A 10,527-nucleotide genomic window follows, 5' to 3' on the forward strand; every position below is an offset into this window, starting at 1 on the left:
CAAGGCTTGTCCCCTTTTCTGTCACCCCAGGAGAGAGCAGACACAGAACCCCACTGAGCCCCCTCTGCTGCTGGGGATGGGACCCTGACAGGTGTCAGAATTCCACAAAACACCTGCAACAACAACAGCAACACCCCCAACACGGCCCCCTCAGCCTGGAGCTGCCTCACAGCTCCTTTTTATCCACTTTGGGGCTTTTTCCCCCCCAAAACCTCCCTGGAGGAGGCAGCGAGCACAGGATATCAGCCTCCCTGCCTGCTCCATGCCCAGCTTATTCCATGCAACTTTTCCCTATGGCTGTGCCATGTCCTGGGGGGTGAAGGGCTCGCCCCGTGTCCCCCAGCCCTTCCCGGGGGTCCTGTCCCCAGCACGGTGTCCCTCGGGCCAGGACACGGTGCCAGGGAGGGGAGCGGATCCCGGGGGATCCCTGAGGGACGGAGCCGGGAGGGCAGCGCTGCCACACGGGGACAGGCGGGGACAGGCGGGGACAGGCGGGACACGGCCCGGGGGGGCTGCGGGGTGGGGAGACCCCCGTGGGCCCCAGCGGAGCAGGGGAGGGAGACACAGCCGGACTGAGGAGGAGATTATGGGGACACAGCCGGGGACACGGGAGGGGAGCATGGGGACACAGCCCGGGACACAGCTCGGGACAGGGGAGGGGACACAGCCCGGGACACGGGGTCAGAACAGGGAGCCAGCGCGGGGACACGGCCCGGGGCTCAGCGCAGGCCGGGCCAGGGGTCCGAGCGGGGACAGCGCCGGTCCCTGAGGGGCACACGGGGCACGGCTCCGGCCGGGGGCGGGAGGGGCCCGGCCCAGAAGGACGCGGCGCGGCCCGAGCCCCGGCGGGGGCGCCGTCCCGGGTGCGCACGGGGGAGGCGGCCAGGGCAGGAGCGGCTGCGGGGCCCGGCTCTGCCCTGCCCTGCCCCAGCCCGGTCCGTCAGTCCCTGTCGGTCCCTGCCCCAGCCCGGCCCGGCCCGGTCCGTACCTGCTGCCGCCGCCGCCGCCACCGGAACTGAGGAGCGGGGAGCGCTTCCGGGGCGGGGCGGGGCCCCGCGGGTGGGCGGGGAAAGGGGCGGGGACACGGCGGGAGGGGCGGGGCTGGAAACGGGAGCGGGAATGGGAACGGGGCAGGGATGGGGAGAGGGAATGGGAACGGGGCAGGGATGGGGAGAGGGAATGGGGAACTGGGATGGGGTATGGGAGAGGGAATGGGGCAGGGATAGAGGAGAGGGAATGGGGGAATGGGGCAGGGAATAGGGGAGAGGGAATGGGGAACGGGGATGGGGGAGAGGGAATGGGGAACGGGGATGGGGATAGGGATAGGGGAGAGGGAATGGGGGACGGGGATGGGGATGGGGAGAGGGAATGGGAATGGGGCAGGGATGGGGGAGAGGGAATGGGGGAACGGGGATGGGGAGAAGGAATGGGGGAACGGGGATGGGGATGGGGAGAGGGAATGGGAATGGGGCAGGGATGGGGGAGAGGGAATGGGGGAACGGGGATGGGGAGAAGGAATGGGGGAACGGGGATGGGGATGGGGAGAGGGAATGGGAATGGGGCAGGGATGGGGGAGAGGGAATGGGGAACGGGGATGGGGATGGGGAGAGGGAATGGGGGAACGGGGATGGGGATGGGGGAGAGGGAATGGGAATGGGGCAGGGATGGGGGAGAGGGAATGGGGAACGGGGATGGGGATGGGGGAGAGGGAATGGGGGAATGGGGATGGGATGAGGAGAGGGAATGGGGAACGGGGATGGGATAGGGGAGAGGGAATGGGGGAATGGGGATGGGATGAGGAGAGGGAATGGGGAACGGGGATGGGATGGGGGAGAGGGAATGGGGGAATGGGGATGGGATGAGGAGAGGGAATGGGGAACGGGGATGGGATAGGGGAGAGGGAATGGGAATGGGGCAGGGATAGGGGAAAGGGAATGGGGGAACGGGGATGGGATAGGGGAGAGGGAATGGGGAACGGGAATGGGATAGGGGAGAGGGAATGGGGAACGGGGATGGGATAGGGATAGGGGAGAGGGAATGGGGAACTGGGATGGGGATGGGGGAGAGGGAATGGGGGAACGGGGATGGGGGAGAGGGAATGGGAATGGGGCAGGGATGGGGGAGAGGGAATGGGGGAACGGGGATGGGATGGGGGAGAGGGAATGGGAATGGGGCAGGGATGGGGGAGAGGGAATGGGGAACGGGGATGGGATGGGGGAGAGGGAATGGGGAACGGGGATGGGATGGGGGAGAGGGAATGGAGAACGGGGATGGGATGGGATGGATTGGGATGGGATGGAATGGGATGGGATGGGATGGGATGGGATGGGATGGGATGGGATGGGATGGTGGAGAGGGAATGGGGGAACTGGGATGGAATAGGGAGAGGGAATGGGGGAACAGGGATGGGGATGGGATGGGATGGGATGGGATGGGATGGGATGGGAGAGAGGGAATGGGGGACAGGGAACGGGGACAGGGAATGGGAACAGGGGGTAGGGATGGGGACATGGGATGGAAACAGGGAATGGGGATAGGGGATGGGGACATGGAATGAGGACAGGGATAGGGAAAGAGATGGGGACAGGAAACAGGGGCATGGTATGGAGACAGGGATGGGGATTGAGGATGGGGACATGGAATGAGGACGAGGATGGGGACAGGGATAGGGACAGGGGATGAGGACATGGGATGGAGCAGAGAGAGGTGAGGACACGCCAGGGGTCGGGATGGAAACAGGGAGAAGGGCTTGGAGGCAGGGCTTGGGAGGGCGGGTGACACATGCTGTGGGGACAGGGTCACCCCTCCCCAGGCCGTGTCCCCTTGCTCAGCCGGGTGTCCCCAGCGTGGGAAGGACCCTCAGGGCCCCCCTGTCCCCACCCGCAGGTCCCCACCGCCCCGGGCTGGTGACAATGGCCCGGAGTGGGTCAGTGGGGTGGGCACAGCTGCTCGGGGGTGGCCCGTGCCTGCTGTCCCCGTGTCCCCAACACTCCCGGGCTGTGTCACTCTGTCACCCTGGGGCTGCTCAGCCTCCCGCTCCTCCCGGCCCAGCCCGACTGCTCCCGGCCCTGCTTCCATGGTTCTGGGGGACAAGGGACGGGCTGGGGCCCTGCTCACACAGGGACAGCTGTGGGGACAGTGGGGACACCAGGGCTGATCCTAGGAGTGGCCTGCTGATTGGCTGGGACGTGGGCCTGTGTGCTGATTGGCTGGGATCTGTGGGCCTGTGTGCTGATTGGCTGGGATCTATAGTTCTGTATCTTGATTGGCTGAGATCTGTAGACCTGCCTTTTGATTGGCTGGGATCTGTGGACCAGTGTGCTGATTGGCTGGGATCTGTACTCCTGCCTGCTGATTGGCTGGGACAGGATCTATGGACCTGGTTGCTGATTGGCTGAGATCTTGGGACCTGTGTGTTGATTGGCTAGGATCTCCAGGCCTGGCTGCTGATTGGCTGAGCTGTCAGTATCTGCCCACATCTTGAGCTCTTTGTTTGTGGATTGGCTGGGCAGCAACTGTGCTGATTGGCTGGGTGGTCTGTGACTGTTGATTGGCCACTGATCCATATGGGCTGACTGTCTGGGCTGTCTGTGAGTGCTGATTGGCTGGGTGGTATACCTGAGTGCTGATTGGCTGGATGGTACACAACTGCTGATTAGCTGCGTGGTACCTGAGTGCTGATTGGTTTATGGTGCCTGAGTGCTGATTGGCTGGATGGTACCTGAGTGCTGATTGGTTCTATGGTACCTGAGTGCTGATTGGCTGGATGGTACCTGAGTGCTGATTGGTTCTATGGTACCTGAGTGCTGATTGGCTGGATGGCACCTGAGTGCTGATTGGTTCTATGGTACCTGAGTGCTGATTGGTTCTATGGTACCTGAGTGCTGATTGGCTGGGTGGTACCTGAGTGCTGATTGGTTCTATGGTACCTGAGTGCTGATTGGCTGGGTGGCCCGTGCATGCCCCGGTGCCAAGGGCAGGATTTGGGGGTCACATCCCCCCACCCCATCCCTGTCTCCATCCCCTTCCCCATGCCCCCTCCAGCCGGAATGGCAGACCTGGCCGTCCCATCCCTCCCTGCCTGGAGCTCCCCATCATTCCACAGGGCTGTCCCCTGTCCCCTCGGGGCACCCTCCCGGCACCCTCCCCCAGTCAGTGCCTGGCCCCGGGGGGACACCGAGTGAGGGCCCCACCCCAGGGTCGCTGCCCCACCCGTGGAGGGGCGTCTGTGCCAGCCGGGGGTCCTCCCTTCCTCCTTCACACCGGGGTGGGGTCCTGCTCCGTACTGGGTGGTCCCAGCCCCCTCCCCAGGGTCCCGCTCTCCATTCCTGGGGACCCCACTCTATTCCCAGGTGTTCCTCACGCTGTCCAGGGGGTCCACGGTCACACAGGATCTCCCCACTCCCTTTCCACGGGGTCCTCGCCCTGTCCTCGGGGGTCCCACCTCCATCTGAAGGTCCCACCCTCTATTCCTCTTTTCCCCCTCTCTGCTCCGAGGGTCCCTTCTCGCTTTGGGGGCTCTCCACTTCCCGCGGGGTCCTTGCTCTGTCCTGGGGTATCCCTGCTCCTTTCCCGGGGCTCCCATTCTCTATTCCCGCTGGTCCTGCTCCCTGCAGGGGATGTGTTCTCCCTCAAGGAGCTCCCTGCTCCCTTCCCGGGGGTCTCACTCTCTATTCCCGGGGGTCCTGCTCCCTGCAGGGGATGTGTTCTCCCTCAAGGAGCTCCCTGCTCCTTTCCCGGGGCTCCCATTCTCTATTCCCGGGGGTCCTGCTCCCTGCAGGGGATGTGTTCTCCCTCAAGGAGCTCCCTGCGCCCTTCCCGGGGCTCTCACTCTCTATTCCCGGGGGTCCCGCTATCTGACCGGGGGGTTCCGTGCTCCCTGCGGGATCTCTCCACTCCCTTCCCGGTGCTCCTGTTTGCTGCTCCCGGGCTCCCGCTGTGCCCCGTGGTCCCCGTTCTCCTTTCGGGGGACAATCCTCTCCTTTCTGCTGCGGCTCCCGCTCCCCACCTGGGCGTGGCACGGTGTCCCCCCGCACCCGCGGGGCTGCGGCGGCGGCGCGGGGCGGTGCCGCTGCCGGTGCCGGTGGCGGGGCGGAGCGGCCGCCCCGAGCGCTATAAAGCGGGCGGCCGCGGCGGTGCCGCAGCGAGGGCGGGGGTCGCCATGAGCCTGATGCTGGAGACGCTGCTGGGCCCCCCGGGGGGGCTCCGCAAGGAGCCGGGCCGCGCCGCCCCGCGCTCCGCCGCCTCCAGCGGCTTCTACTCGTGGCCGGCCCCGGTGGTGGGACGGGCGCGGGGCGCGGGCGGCGGCGGCGGCAGCGCGGCCGCGTCCTCCACCGAGAGCCTGGACTCGCTGAACGGCGAACCGCGGGCGCGCAACGAGAAGGAGCTGCTGCAGGTGCTCAACGACCGCTTCGCCGGCTACATCGAGCGGGTGCGGGCGCTGGAGCAGCAGAACCGGGCGCTGGCGGCCGAGGCGGCGGCGCTGCGGCAGCAGCAGGCGGGGCGCTCGGCCATGGGCGAGCTGTACGCGCGGGAGCTGCGGGACATGCGGGGCACCGTGCTGCGCCTGGGCGCCGAGAAGGGCCAGCTGCGGCTGGAGCGGGCGCGCCTGGCCGAGGACGTGGCGGCGCTGCGGGGAAGGCTGGAGGACGAGGCTCGGCAGCGCTCGGAGCTGGAGGCGGCGGCCCGCGGGCTGGCGCAGCGCTCGGCGCAGGAGGAGCGGGCGCGGGCGCCGCTGGAGGAGCGAGCCCGGGCGCTGCGGGAGGAGGCGGAGCAGCTGCGGAGGCAGCACCGCGCCGAGGTGGGAGCGCTGCTGCGCGGGGCGCGGCCCGAGCTGCCCGCCGAGCCGCCCGCCTCCCTGCGGCCCGGAGTCACCGCCGCGCTCCGCGACCTGCGCGCACAGCTGGAGGGCACGGCCGCCCGCAGCACCCTGCAGGCCGAGGAGTGGTTCCGCGGTGAGTGCCAGGGTGGGGCTGCCCAACATGCCGGTACCTCCCCCGGGACACGCGGGGCTGCCGCGCTCCGGGATGGGCTTGGAGCAAAGGGAGGCCCGAGGGATGCGGAACCCTCCTCTCTCTGGATCGTGTTAGTTACCCCCACCCCAGGAGGTGCAGGGACCCCTCCCAGCTCTGCTGTGCTCCTGGAGGGTGTTGGCATAGCGAGCCCTCCTATATTGTGCTCGGAGAGGGTTAGTGCCCCCCACTCTGGCGGTGTGCAGGGACCTCCCGTACATCCAGCACCCTGGGAGGGCTTCAGGGTGATCCCATCCCTGCCAGCAGAGCCCCAGTGCCCGCGGCTGCCCTGCCCGACTCCCCTCTGCCCCGCAGTGAGTTCCGAGGAGAGTTCCAGGACCAAGTTTTTGGGATGCCGGACTCCCCTGACACTGCAGGGAATCGTGCTGCTCCCTCTGAGCCGGGGCGAGACCGGGGGTGCTTGCAGTGCTGGGGGGCGGGACCGCATCCCTGACAGGGAGGGGAGGACAGAGAGTGGTCTTTTTTGGGGGTGGGGGACACAAAGGTGCGGAGGGTGGGGTCGGCACCCCGGGCTGAGCCCCGGGGAGCGCAGGGCGGCTCCAGCACCGCGGACAGCGGAGCTTCAGCACCGCGGGCAGCGGCAGCACCGACCCGGGCGCCCGTCCCGCGGGGCGGGGGCTGCCCCAGGAACAGCAGAATAGCTGCTCCCCGTTCCTGTCCCCTCATTCTGTGCCCCCCTCGTCCCCTGGGGTGTCCGCAGGGCGCTGCGGCAAAGCCACCGCCCCGCCTCGGGCCAGGGCTGTGGGGCAGGGGGCTGTGGCACAGCTGAAGGGGAGGCGGGGGCTGCAGCGGGGATCTGCACTGGCTGAAGTCCAGCATGGCAGAAACGGCCCCGAGCTCGTCTTGCCCATCCTCCTTCACTTCCCGGCAGAGATGGAGGGAGGGGTGGGGAAGGCAGAGGGCTCAGGGAGCCCGGGGTGGCTCTGCAGAGGACAGGGACGTGTGGCATGGACAGGTTTGGGTTTCCCCAAGGAGGGGAGGCTGCAGCCTCCCTCCCCCCGCCCTGCAGCTTCCCTTTTCCCTCGCAGTGAGGCTGGACAAGCTGTCCGAGGTGGCCAAGGTGAACACGGACGCCATGCGCCTGGCCCAGGAGGAGATCTCCGAGTACCGCCGGCAGCTCCAGGCCAAGACCACCGAGCTGGAGGCCCTCAAAGGGACCCAGGAGTCGCTGGAGAGGCAGAGGCAGGACTCGGAGGAGCGCCACCATGCAGATGTCCTGTCCTACCAGGTGCCGTGGCGCAGTGGGCAGCGGCCCAGGCTGGGGAGGGACCATCCCGCTGCTGGGGTTTGGCTTCAGGGATGGGAAGGAGCTGTGGGACATGCTCGGGGCTGTGTCAGAACTGGCCTTCCCCAGCCCACAGGGACCAGGAACCCAGAGCCTGAGGTGGTGTCCAGGCTGTTGTGTCCCTCAGCTCCCCTGGAGCTGCCCCATGGCTCTGCCTGGCACTGACCTGCCTGTGAGGATGGGCACAAACGCCATGGAAGTGTGTCCAGGGTTTGGACCACATCCTGTCCTCCAGATCTGGGATGTGAGGGCTGCCTTGGTGGCCCTGGAATGAAGCGCAGTCCCCAGGGTGGTTCTCACCAGCCTCCAGCTGGAGTTCAGTTACCACTGGACTCACTCAAGTTCTAGAAGCATTCCCACAGTGTGTCCCTGCTGGAGGCAGTGCTGGGAGCATGCAGGGGCTCAGCTGGAGTGCAGCTCCTTGCTCAGGGCATGCAGGCCTCCTGCCAGGTCCCCCAAGGCACGTGGACACCCTGGGCGCACCCCTGGCTGTGTCCCCTTGCCTGTGTGTCTGCAGGAGGAGGTGGCTGCAGACTCCTCCGTGAGGACACCCTGGTGCTGGAGACCAGGGGACAATTCAGGGGTGCTCTTGTGTCCCCCTGCTCCTGGGGACTGTGCCATGTGTCCCCTCCCATTATTGCTCTGTCTGCCCACAGGAAACCATCCAGCAGCTTGACAACGAGCTGAGGAACACCAAGTGGGAGATGGCAGCTCAGCTCCGCGAGTACCAGGATCTGCTCAACGTCAAGATGGCCCTGGACATCGAAATTGCTGCCTACAGGTACAGGGGGCAGGGGAAGGTGTGTGGGGGGGTCTCAGCCAAGTCTGATCAAGGTCTCTTGTTAACACCTGGGCTCCTTTTGGTGAGCAAATCATCCATCCATGGTGGGCAATGTCCAGCTGGGTGACCCCGAGGTGTGTGGAGGGAAGGGCAAGGAAACCTGCTCATCCCAGGCCACAGGAGCGGGAGGATCATCCAGGATGGGGCAGGGAGGGAGGTGGAGCTGCAGGACATTGCTGACAGCTCCTGGTCATGGGGGGACAGGAGAAGCCATCACTGAGTGCCTTGCCCTGGTCTCTCCCTGGCAGAAAGCTCCTGGAAGGGGAGGAGTATCGGCTCGAGACTGGCATTGGGATGCTCTCCTACCCCGAGGTGGTCCCCAAGCCTCCCAGCATCACCACCAGCATCAAGGTGAAGAGCGAGGAGAAGATCAAGGTGGTGGAAAAATCAGAGAAGGAGACGGTGATTGTGGAGGAGCAGACAGAGGAAATCCAGGTGACCGAGGAGGTCACAGAGGAGGAGGAGGCTGAGAAAGAGGCTGAGGAGGAAAAAGCTGAAGAGAAGGAGGAAGAGGGGGAGGAAGAAGAAGAAGAGGAGAAAGCTGAAGAAGAGGGAGAAGAAAAGGCCAAGTCTCCTGCAAAGGAGGAGGCTGCGTCCCCCTCAAAGGAAGAGGCCAAGTCCCCAGAGAAACCCGAGTCCCCCTCAAAGGAAGAGGCCAAGAGCCCAGCAGTCAAGTCCCCTGAAAAGCCCCCATCCCCCTCAAAGGAGGGGGCCAAGACCCCAGTTGTGAAATCCCCAGAGAAACCTGCAACCCCCTCAAAGGAGGAGGCCAAGAGCCCGGCTGTGAAGTCCCCAGAGAAACCCCCAACCCCCTCAAAGGAGGAAACCAAGACTCCAGCTGTCAAATCCCCTGAAAAGCCACCAATGCCCCCTAAGGAGGAGGCCAAGACCCCGACAGTGAAATCCCCAGAGAAACCCACACCTGCCTCAAAGGATGAGGCCAAGACCCCGACAGTGAAATCCCCAGAGAAACCCACACCTCCCTCAAAAGAGGAGGCCAAGACCCCGACTGTCAAGTCCCCAGAGAAACCCCCAGCCCCTTCTAAAGAGGAGGCCAAGCCCCCAGCTGTGAAATCCCCAGAGCCACCTGCAATTCCCTTGAAGGAGGAAGCCAAACTCCCTGCTGTGAAGTCCCCAGAGAAGCCCCCAAGCCCCTCAAAGGAAGAAGCCAAACCTCCAGCTGTGAAGTCCCCAGAGAAAGCCAAATCCCCCATGAAGGAGGAGGCCAAGTCCCCACAGAAAGAGGTGGCCCCAGCCAAGGAGCCAAGCCCTGCTCCAAAGGCCCCGGCCAAGGAGGAGCAGCCCAAGGAGGTGAAGGCTCCCTCCAAGCCTGAGGAGGCTAAGAAGGAGGAAGCTCCCAAGAAGGACATCCCAGCCAAGGCAGAGGAGAAACCCGAGGAGAAACCAAAGGAGAAGGCGGCTGCTGTGCCAGAGCCTCCAGCTCCACAGGCCAAAGAGACCAAGCCAAGCCCCAAACCTGCCGAAGAGGGAAAAGCTGAGGAGGCTCCAGCAAAACCTCAGCAGGAGGTGAGCAAAGCAGCCACCAAGGAGGCTGAAAAGCCAAAGGCTGAGGAGCCCAAGAAGAAAGTGGAAGAACCCAAGAAGGAGAAGGTGGAGGAGCCCAAGAAGGCGGAAGAGCCCAAGAAAGAGAAGGCGGAAGAGCCCAAGAAGGAGAAGGCAGAGGAGCCTAAGAAGGTGGAGGAACCCAAGAAGGAGAAGGCAGAGGAACCCAAGAAAGCAGAGGAACCCAAAGCTAAAGCAAAACCCAAAGATGAGCCCAAAGCCAGTAAGGAACCCCCCAAAGCCGAGGCTCCCTCCAGCAAGGAAGGCACAGCCCCAGAGCCGGGGAAGAAGTGACGGAAAGGTCCCGGGAGCCGCAGGCACCTCCGGGCACGGGAGCTGCTCCGCTCCCTGCCATGGCTGGGCCCGGGGTGGGAGCCCAGGGACCCCCAGGACCCCCAGGCCAGGCTTTCCCTTAGCAATAGGCCCGTGAGAGCCCCTCGGGTGGGCGATTGCTTCCCTCGCAGAACGTGATATTCGCCGAGCGCCACATTTAAACACTTGAATATAACCCAGGGGAAGAGGGGGGACCCCCAGGGGAACCCCACCACCCTTCTCCTCTAAGTGCATTTATTTAATGTATGTGCAATGGATGGATGAGTGCAATGCAGAGCTGTAGCTGCTTGGGGGGGCTGGCGGGGTCCTGCCCTGCCCTGGGGGTGCCAGTCCCTTGGGGCAGAGGTGGGAGAGGCTGGGAGCTGCTGGAATGCTCACAGACACACACGGTGCACCAGGAACCTCAGCCCACTGATCTTTGCTTTCTGTGCAATAACCAAATAAAAGTGCTTACAGAGACACCCTGGCTCTGC

The 10,527-nt window shown here is 65.1% G+C and overlaps 2 protein-coding genes across 2 annotated transcripts in view; one reads left to right on the forward strand and one right to left on the reverse strand.

Annotated features, from left to right (window-relative positions):
• AP1B1 (adaptor related protein complex 1 subunit beta 1) overlaps positions 1-1,050 on the reverse strand; it is a 32,246-nt gene extending 31,196 nt beyond the window's left edge. The window contains 1 exon segment of the mRNA XM_058036638.1: positions 989-1,050. The gene's annotated coding sequence lies outside the window, so the exon portion shown is untranslated.
• A 4,111-nt stretch (positions 1,051-5,161) lies between these two features.
• On the forward strand, positions 5,162-10,515 carry NEFH (neurofilament heavy chain). Its single transcript, XM_058036639.1, has 4 exons — positions 5,162-5,954; positions 7,061-7,260; positions 7,974-8,098; positions 8,407-10,515. The coding sequence occupies exons 1-4, from the start codon at positions 5,162-5,164 to the stop codon at positions 10,013-10,015; spliced, it is 2,727 nt and encodes a 908-aa protein (XP_057892622.1). The 3' UTR covers positions 10,016-10,515.
• Positions 10,516-10,527: the final 12 nt, after the last annotated feature.

Source organism: Melospiza georgiana, chromosome 18 (assembly GCF_028018845.1).
Source record: "Melospiza georgiana isolate bMelGeo1 chromosome 18, bMelGeo1.pri, whole genome shotgun sequence".
In the NCBI taxonomy this organism is placed as follows: domain Eukaryota; kingdom Metazoa; phylum Chordata; class Aves; order Passeriformes; family Passerellidae; genus Melospiza; species Melospiza georgiana.

Excerpts from the sequence above, each read along its gene's own strand:
- NEFH (XM_058036639.1), top strand. The coding sequence starts at position 5,162 with ATGAGCCTGATGCTGGAGACGCTGCTGGGCCCCCCGGGGGGGCTCCGC. Across the intron at positions 5,955-7,060 it reads GGCCGAGGAGTGGTTCCGCG|TGAGGCTGGACAAGCTGTCC; the intron begins GTGAGTGCCAGG and ends TTTCCCTCGCAG. Across the intron at positions 7,261-7,973 it reads CAGATGTCCTGTCCTACCAG|GAAACCATCCAGCAGCTTGA; the intron begins GTGCCGTGGCGC and ends GTCTGCCCACAG.